Below are 9,949 nucleotides of genomic sequence, written 5' to 3' on the forward strand. Positions count from 1 at the left end.
GAGGGCGGAGTCACCGGGTCGGCGGTGAGCCGAAGGCAGGAGAGAATGCAGCAACCAGGATCGTGCCGACAAACGACGCCAGCGGGGCATGGACGCTGCAGAACGCAGGTCCATGGCTGTCGGGACCGGAGCAGCGCCGACAAAGGGTCCGCAGCGAGGCCTCAACCGCCTGCCAAGAAAACCACTATGACCACATAATTCCACAGAAGCCATCGCCGCAGCTCGGAGGAAGCGCCATCGGAGACGAGGAACGGTCTGCAACGATGCAGAACCAAGCCTTGACTAGCTTGGCCGCCACCACTCATGTGTTGCACCCAACCACCACCAGCACAAGAGGGGAGCTACGTCTTCATGGGAGGGAGTGACCACGGTGGGGTGGGGTGGGGAGCATGATAGAGGAGGACGCGACAACCGGAGGGGAGAGGGGCGGCCTCACGCCGAGCCAAATTGAATCTGGTGAGAGGTTTGGGGGTGGCGCCGTGGTGCGCCAAGGACGAAGCCGCTAGCCGCCACCATACCAGGGTGGAGCGTGGCTTTGCCAACAAGCCTTTTGGCGGTGGCGATGCAGAGGGGGCGACGGAGGAGGGACCTACCGGCGACGGCTAGGGTTTCCCTCGTGTCGCCAGACGCGGGTGACACGAGGTCCCTGTTTTTGTTCCTTCAGGCGTCGCTTTTGGCGTAACGTGGATGCGGCCAGCCTTCTCTGTGTCTGATGGGACGACGAACATCGTGATAGGCCCTGGTGATGGAGTCGAAGAGGGGGGGGGGGCTCAACACAAAAAGAATGAGGATTGCCAAAATGTGCGGGTGTCGGCTAGTTTTTAGATGGGTTGACCTGGCGAAGTGGCGAACAACTGGGACTCCCCCTGAGTTTCCCAAGTTTGAAATCGAGTTGTAAGATTTCTAGCGTCCGAAATTCGGCTCAAACATTTGGAGGCGTTTTGATGGCCGGCGTTTGAGATGCCCCCACGCATTGGCACTGCTGGCAGGGGATTCTCCGAGACCGGGCGTAGGTTCCCCGAGAGTGAGAGCAACGGCGCACGCCAAAAATACCCCGTCGTACAACCGCGTTTCCCTCCCAAAGCCGACGAAATCGTACCCAAGCTCACCTCACCAACCAGGCCGAAAAGCAAAGCCCACGACCGCGTCCGCAAACACACACGCGCATGCGTCCAGCCCCGGCCAGCTCCGGCCAATATATAAACACCCACCCTCTGTGCCTGCTCGCCACCTACCACCCACCATTCCTCCTGCGTAGCACAGCGCCAACCAGCACCACGCCGAGCCAACACCCAAGAACGGCGGCAGCCAGCTAGCTTGCAGACTCGAGGGTCGGGGCCGTCTCCATGGACCGATCGGTTTCCGGCGGGAGAGGGTACTACTACTCGGCGGCGCCGGTGGGCACGGGCATGGGCATGGGCCCGCTCGCGGGCCAGCTCGGCGAGTGGCTGCTCCGGGCCGTGCAGCCGCCGGCGCCCACGCCGTGCGGGTCGCCCGGCGGGCCCCCGATCACCGCGCCGCGGGTCCGGATGAGGGACGGCCGGTACCTGGCGTACGAGGAGTCCGGCGTGCCCAAGGAGAGCGCGCGGTTCAAGGTCGTCTTCTCCCACGGCTTCACCGGCTCCCGCCTCGACAGCCTCCGCGCATCGCCGGTCAGTACTGTGCATACATTCTCCTGTCGTCTCGCCACCCCCGCCCGACCGGCGAGCTCATTATAATAAGATCACGCGTCTCTCTCGCCGTCGCTTACACCGTCTGCGCAACGACTTGATTTCAGGAGGTCGCCGAGGAGCTTGGCGTGTACATGGTGGGCTTCGACCGCGCCGGCTACGGCGAGAGCGACCCCAATCCGGGCCGCTCCGTGGAGACCGCGGCGCAGGACATGGAGGACCTGGCCGACGCGCTGGGGCTCGGCAACAAGTTCCACGTCGTCGGCTTCTCCCTCGGCTGCCACGCCGTGTGGGGCGCGCTAAGGTACATCCCGGAGCGGATCGCTGGGGCCGCCATGCTGGCGCCGGTGGTGAACTACTGGTGGCCCGGGTTCCCGGCGGAGCTGGCGGCCCGGGAGTACGGCCGGCAGGAGCGCGGCGACCAGTGGGCGCTGCGCGTGGCGCACCACGCCCCCGGCATCATACACTGGTGGATGGAGCAGAGCTGGCTGCCCCTGCCCACCTCCACCGTCGTCGTCAACACCACCTACCTCCCAAACAAGCGCGACGCCGAGATCCGCCGCACCCTCACCGCCGACGGCACCCTCCGGAAGAAGAGGGAGATGGCGACGCAGCAGGGGATCCAGGAGTCGTACTACAGGGACATGGCCGTCATGTTCGGCAAGTGGGAGTTCGACCCCATGGCGCTGCCGGAGCCGCCGTGCCCGGTGCACCTGTGGCAGGGCGACGAGGACGGCCTCGTGCCGGTCGCGCTGCAGCGGCACGTCGCCGGGAGGCTCGGCTGGGTCAACTACCACGAGCTCCCAGGCACCGGCCACTTCCTGTCCGCCGTTCCCGGGCTCGGAGACACCGTTCTCCGGACACTTTTCGGTTGATCGACCAATACCAGACAAGTTAGTTTTTAGTCCAAGAAAACGTGGAGAAGTGTTTGGCCTTTAGCTAGCTTGGCGTACGAGGCAAACTGGCAAAGTGCAGGACAGTATGTCTATTTCTTGATTAATTTATACTACTGTACATGGGAACATGAGGCAGCATGTAGATTTTGTATTTCATACTCCTTTTTTCATTCGTTTGTAATCAAAACTATGCTGACAAAAAGCTTAGTAGTAACATTTTTACCAAGATGTTGATTCCACATATCGATAAATTTTTTGAAACTGTCAACCATGGGTTTCTAAAGTTTTTATGTACAAATTGAGGCTGCGACTGTTACTGTTTTTTATTTTGTTTTAGTCTTGTAGACAACAGAAGCAGGTTGGGATGTTGGTTAGAGAAATGAAAGAGGTTTTATTTCATACACTCAACAAGACCTGGTCTACAGGGCCAGTGAGTTTCAGGCAATATTAATTCTTGTCCTTGACGAAATCATTGGTGGTAGATACAGACAAATTGGACCCCTTCCTCAACAAGAGCCCAAACAAAATCAAGGATCAGAATAACAGTTCGTAGTTTAGAGAAGAACCGGTAAGTTGGTGAAGCCGTGTCCCCCAGCCCTTTTCAACTATTGCACAACTAAATTCTATGTCATTAATTTTATGCTAAGATTCTTGCAAGCATTTTTTTCTTTCTAGTTTAATTGAGTCACTTAGATATGTACTAATAATTAGGCATATCTAGATGTGCCCTAGACAAACACTTTCAATAACAGTTTTTTTGTGTGATGAATACACTTAGCAGCGTATCATTTCATTGATAGGGGTAGAGAGTTGCCAGTTTATTGAAACATGCCTCTGTTGATGGTATTTTATTTTAGAAAATACCTCTGTAATTTAATGTAAGACAGTTTTTTTTTGCGGGTGAATGTAAGACAGTTTTAGCAGTTAAGCTCCTTAACTACAAAAACGTCTTACATTAATTAGTACTATAATTCTTTTTTTTGAGCCAATTAGTACTATAATTCTTACCCCGGCTTGTAGCATCTCTAAACAAAGAAACAACAAAATTCTAGGTGTAGAGATGCGCTATGCCCCCGGAAGTTTCAATACGTAGCTCATTTGCTGTGCGAGATATAAGGAAGACAAATACTTGATGAAATAAATGTGAATACACTATAATAGCAAAGTATATCAGCCGAAATGCAATGGAATTGGGAGCGCCTATAGCGCACGCACCTGAATGTTTTGTTTCCGCCAGTCTATTCCCCTCTCCCTCTAAGAGCCGTTGGATTAGGATCCAACTGGCCCCACTTCGTCTTTCACCTTATGTCTTCTTCTGCCTCGCGAAAAGAGAAAACAATCGCTCCCCCCCCCCCCCCCCCCCCCCCACACCCCAGTTCTGTTTTGGTTATGACACCGCACCTCACTGCCGTTCACTGCAGCATCCCCTCCTCCAACGCGGAAGCTACCTAATCCGAGTGCTGGTCGTCGACTCGTCTTTGGCTACGGTGCATTCCTGGCTCGGCCTCGTCGGGGTCATCACGCCTTGATGTTGCTCATCTTCTATAAAATCCAGGTGCCTGATAAATAACAAAAATGAATTGATCGCTCTGTTCGGAAATAACTGTCGCTCAAACGGATGTATCTAGCGCTAGTTATTTTCGGAGCAAGCACTATATATATTTGAGATTTTTTGTTCCATATTTCCAAGTTAGATTATAGTGGACATTTCTCCGTGTAATAACCTAGGGTAAAGATCTACTTTCTCCTACCCAAATTATTTGAAGCTATAGCATTGTCTTAATTTTGAAGGAAAAAAAAGTTTAACCAATTCTTTAAAAAAAATACATCAACATCTACCAGACCAAACTAATTTCATTACATTAAGCATACAAATATATTTTCACAATATATATAGTTGATGTTGCATACATTAGTATATTTTTTATAAAAGGTTGATCAAATATAAAGAAGTTTACCCCGCAAATAAATAAGTTTGACTTCGAGAAATGTTAAAACTTCAAAATACTTGGAACGGAGTGATAGGTGACATCCAAGTCTAAAGACGGAATCGAGAAAATCAGACGGGTCAAGGAGTACTGCACCTTGACCACAGCACAATGTGCATTGACAAATTATGGTGAACAAGAGAAACTTAGGATAAGTCTTTACCTACCAAGATCACTACAGGCCCGGAAGGTCACATCGTCATCGTCACACTGGCCATTAGCCTATAGGCTCTCTCAACACTTGACAGGTCACCATTTGGGGTTGGTGAGAAGATTTCAGAAAGGTACTTTTTTTTTTGCGCATAATTTCAGAAAGGTACTTTGACATGAGATGCCAAAGAGAAGAGCGGATTAATTGTTAATTTATTTGTTTCTCCATTCACACTTCTTCGCCATCTCCAACTACAAATCTAGTGGATGACGTACTCATGAAAAAAGGAGGCAGGAGAAACAAAGTAGATTCTTGGTGGTACCATTCCTCCATAGAAAAAACAACAGTGGGTGCTTTTGTGAAAAATCATCATATATGTCATACCTACGTAAATAAAGAAACTTCAATTTGTTTTCTAATGGGGGTTGCCCCGGCCTATGTATCATCCTGATGCATTATGCATATGCATTCATTTTATTAAAAACATATTCAAAGTGTGAATCAGTCATGGAAACGGAGGGAAAAAAAGAAAAACACGACCACAACCGGTCGAAAATGAGATTACATGATTCAAACACATAAACACATAATCTACTACTGGCTCGCTAGCCAAATCAACCGTATCCAAACGGCTACACCCAAAGGCCATGCGCTACTAACTATCCACATGTTGAATTAATATCCACGTATGGATCGGCACCATAGCCTTGATGATAACCTACAATTTTTCGGCATAGATGATTTGTTAAAGACGCAGTCATTTCTCGCTCGTAGAGGGGCACAAACTCCCACAAAGAGGTTTCCGTTCAGCTTTGGTTGGATAACACCCAACCAGTTGCCAAACAAATTTGGTATACTCGTTGTTGGAGACAAATTATACGCGGCATGAACTGTTTGCCAAATCAAGGTTGTAAAAAGGCAAGACAGAAAAAAACTTGAATTGTTTTCTATCACGGAAGCAACCTTTTTTACTACCCTGCCAATTTCGCTTTGCCATATATCGTTAGTAAGAATTACCTCCCTATGCAAGAACCACATGAAAAACTTTAATTTTAGTGGGAATCTTGGTTTTCCATATGTGTTGACCGTGAAAATAGACACAGTATTAATAAGGTCCGCGTAGACTTTATAATGCCAACATCATTAGTATTCAACCGCCATCGAAATATATCCGACGTTTGCGTAAGATTGATCAACACGGTTCATAAAAAAATTAGTGTTATTTCATGTACATTGGCCTTCCCAATAAATGGGATGTCGGCCACCATTGATTGGGAGGCTGACATTTTTGACCCACCTAGGTTTAAGCCTACGCAACGAATTGTCAACGTAGTCAACAAACGAGAGCCATCATGTGACGCCCCCGATTTGACCGTACACTAATCATGCACGCAAATGTGTACGATCACGATCAGGGACTCACGGGAAGATATCACAACACAACTCTACAACATAAATAAGTCATACAAGCATTATAATACAAGCCAGGGGCCTCGAGGGCTCGAATACAAGTGCTCGATCATAGACGAGTCAGCGGAAGCAACAATATCTGAGTACAGACATAAGTTAAACAAGTTTTGCCTTAAGAAGGCTAGCACAAAGGTAGCAACGATCGAAGAGGCAAGGCCTCCTGCCTGGGACCTCCTAACTACTCCTGGTCGTCGTCAGCGGCCTGCACGTAGTAGTAGGCACCTCCAGTGTCGTAGGTGTCGTCGTCGACGGTGGCGTCTGGCTCCTGAACTCCAACATCTGATTGCGACAATCCGATATAGAAAGGGGAAAAGAGGGAGAAAAGCAACCGTGAGTACTCATCCAAAGTACTCGCAAGCAAGGAGCTACACTACATATGCATGGGTATATGTGTAAAGAGGCATATCAGTGGACTGAACTGCAGAATGCCAGAATAAAAGGGGGATAGCTAGTCCTGTCGAAGACTACGCTTCTGGACATCTCCATCTTGCAGCATGTAGAAGAGAGTAGATTGAAGTCCTCCAAGTAGCATCGCATAGCATAAACCTACCCGGCAATCCCCTCCTCGTCGCCCTGTTAGAGAGCGATCACCGGGTTGTATCTGGCACTTGGAAGGGTGTATTTTATTCAGTATCCAGTTCTAGTTGTCATAAGCTCAAGGTACAACTCCGGGTCGTCCTTTTACCGAGGGACACGGCTATTCGAATAGATAAACTTCCCTGCAGGGGTGCACCACATAACCCAACACGCTCGATCCCAATTGGCCGGACACACTTTCCTGGGTCATGCCCGGCCTCGTAAGATCAACACGTCGCAGCCCCACCTAAGCACAACAGAGAGGTCAGCACGCCGGTCTAAACCTATGCGCGCACGGGTCTGGGCCCATCGCCCTATGCACACCTGCACGTTGCGAACGCGGCCGCGAGCAGACCTAGCAACCCACACGATCACGGCGGTTACGTCAAAGCGGTCCAACACGGCGCGCGCCACTCAGTCGCTGACGTCAAAAGAGCTTCGGCTGATACCACGACGTCGGGATACCCATAACTACTCCCACGTAGATGGTTAGTGCGTATAGACCAAATGGCCAGACTCAGATCAAATACCAAGATCTCGTTAAGCGTGTTAAGTATCCGCGAACGCCGACCAGGGCCAGGCCCACCTCTTACCTAGGCGGTCTCAACCTGCCATGTCGCTCCGCCACAAAGATCCACTTGCGGGTACTCCTACGAGCCGACCCGACTTTAGTCATCACATGTGTCATGTATATAGTATATAAGTATATACCCGCGATCACCGCCCAGGTGATCAAGGCCCGATAGTGTAGCACAGCAGACGGACAAGAATGTAGGGCCACTGATGGAAATCTAGCATCCTATACTAAGCATGTAGGATTGCAGGTAAAGGTATCAACAGTAGTAGCAAGGATAGGCTATGCATCAGAATAGGATATCGAAAAGCAGTAACATGCTACACTACTCTAATGCAAGCAGTATAGAGGAGAGTAGGCGATATCTGGTGATCAAGGGGGGGCTTGCCTGGTTGCTCTGGCAAGTAGGAGGGGTCGTCGACTCCGTAGTCGAACTGGGCAGCAGCAGTGTCGGTCTCGTAGTCTACCGGAGAGAAGAGGGGGAAGAAACAGTAAATACAATGCAACATAAGCATGACGATGCGTGACATGACAATGAGCGGTGCTAGGGGTGCCCTAACGCGACAGTAGGTGGTACCGGTGAAGGGGGGGACATCCGGGAGGTATGCCCGATGTTCCGCGTTTTCGGACAGACGGATCGGAGGGGGAAAGTTGCTAGTTCGATAGGTTAGGGGGGTGCGGTGGATGAACGGACTGCGTAGTCGGATTCGTCTCGTCGTTCTGAGCAACTTTCATATAGAAAACATTTTCATCCGAATTACGGTTTAAAAGATATGAATTTTCAAAGTTTATTTGAATTTCTGGAATTATTTATATTAAGAAAAATGAATTATGACGTCAGCATGAGGCAATGCTGACGTCAGCAAGTCAACAGGTCGGCTGACCAGTCAAACCAGACAGGTGGGTCCAGTGGGACCCACATGTCAGCCTCTGTTAGTCTAATACTTAATTAAACTAATCTAACAGTATAATTAGAGGGATGGGCCCCACATGTCAGTGAGTGTTTAGCTAAACTAATTATTTTTATTTATAAAACATTTTCTTTTTCTTTATTTTTTTAATTTCTGCGGCGGGGCCCGCATGTCAGTGACTGGGCCTGCCCAGTCAGCAGTTGACTGGGTCAACCCAGTCAACTGGGCCCGTGGGGGCCACTGGCAGTGACCCTGGGGGTGGGGCCAGGCCAGCCACGTCGGCGGCCGGCGCCGGCGCAACTCCGGCGACCAAAACCGCGGCGGTCCCTCGCCGGAGTTGGCCGGATTCGCGCTACGGGGCTCGGGGAGGAACGGGGCTAGGCCCATTCGAAAGAGCTCGCAGCGCCGCATCCAGGGGTGGCCGGGGTTTCGCCGGACTCGGCCGGAATCGGCGCCGGGGAGCGGCGGAGGCGGCGGCGCGCACGGGTGCTCGACGGGGACATGGCTACGGCGGGCTATCGGAAAAGCGGAGGGGCTGGGGAGCTTCTACGTGCGGTGGGGAGCGCTGTGGGCTTGAGCCCGTGACCATTTGGTCACCGGAGACACGCCGGCGGCGAGCTCCGCGGCATGGCGTTCGGGCGCGCGCGGGGAAGCAGCTACGGAGCGCGAGCGAGCTAGCGGAGAGGGGGAGGAGGTAGAGGAGCTCACAGCGGAGCCGTAGGGAGTGGCAGCGAGCTCGGGGAGGGCGCGGGGTAGCAGGAGTCGGCGACGATCGACGGCGGCCGTGCGGGGAAGACGAGCTCGGGGAGGTCGATGTAGTGGCGCTCGGCTCGTTCCCGATGGCGCAGTCGGCGTAGTCGACGGCGGGGAGTCGTTCGGGCACGTCGTCGGGGCGATCTGGGCACGGTGGCCGCGGGAACTACGGTGAACGGCGGCGAGCGCGCTCGGGCAGAGGGGAACGGAGGGGAGAGGGAGGGGGATCTGGCGGGGGAGAAGGCGCAGAGGCCGAGGAAGAGCGGGGGCGAGTGGGAGAGAGGCCCGAGGGAGCGGGGGGCCGCTGGCGCCCTTATCCTCTCGCGGGGTTCACCGCCGGCGAGGGGGTTCGGCGGCGACGCGCCCTGTTCCGACCCGGTCGGGGGAACAGGAAGGGGACGCGTGGGGGGAGGTGGGCTGGGCCGGGGCGCGGGTGGCGGCCCAGTTTGGGGCGGGGTTCGGTCCAGACGGGCCACGGGTCCAGTGGGGGGGGAAGGGCTTTTCCTTTTTCTTTTTTTTTCTTTCTGTGGTCTGTTTTCTGTTTTCCTTTTATTTGTTTATTTTCTTTTCTGTTTTATTTCTTTTAAAAGTAATTAGGTATTTTATAAAAATGTGTTTCCTCCACCATAATTACCAGTGTAATATTTGGCACCCACTGAACATTTTTGTTTGAGTTTTTGAAAACTTTTATTTTTCACTTTAATTATATTTGAAGTTTGAACTAGGAGTTAGAAAGGAAGGTGATTCAAATGTGATCAAGCCCTGTTTAGCAACATGATTAGCTTAATCACAGGGAGTTACTGTAGCATGATTCCCAGGGTGTTACAAATCTCCTCCACTACAAGAAATCTCGTCCCGAGATTTAGGAGGTAGAAGGAAACAGTGCGGGGTATTCTTCGCGCAGACGATCCTCTCGTTCCCAAGTGGCCTCATCTTCAGAATGGTGCGACCACTGGACTT

At 51.7% G+C, this 9,949-nt stretch overlaps 1 protein-coding gene across 1 annotated transcript; it reads left to right on the forward strand.

The window, feature by feature from the left end:
• Window positions 1-1,226: 1,226 nt before the first annotated feature.
• On the forward strand, window positions 1,227-2,722 carry LOC123181369 (uncharacterized). The gene is made up of 2 exons (XM_044593627.1): window positions 1,227-1,652; window positions 1,778-2,722. Exons 1-2 carry the CDS (start codon window positions 1,347-1,349, stop codon window positions 2,543-2,545), a joined length of 1,074 nt encoding a protein of 357 aa, XP_044449562.1. The 5' UTR covers window positions 1,227-1,346; the 3' UTR covers window positions 2,546-2,722.
• The last annotated feature ends 7,227 nt before the right edge of the window (window positions 2,723-9,949 follow it).

The sequence above is a fragment of the Triticum aestivum genome, chromosome 1D (assembly GCF_018294505.1).
Source record: "Triticum aestivum cultivar Chinese Spring chromosome 1D, IWGSC CS RefSeq v2.1, whole genome shotgun sequence".
Classification (NCBI taxonomy): Eukaryota; Viridiplantae; Streptophyta; class Magnoliopsida; order Poales; family Poaceae; genus Triticum; species Triticum aestivum.

Bases quoted from the DNA above. Each gene is read 5' to 3' on its own strand.
- LOC123181369 (XM_044593627.1), top strand. From the start codon at position 1,347: ATGGACCGATCGGTTTCCGGCGGGAGAGGGTACTACTACTCGGCGGCG. The intron at 1,653-1,777 runs GTCAGTACTGTG...ACTTGATTTCAG, and splicing joins ACAGCCTCCGCGCATCGCCG to GAGGTCGCCGAGGAGCTTGG.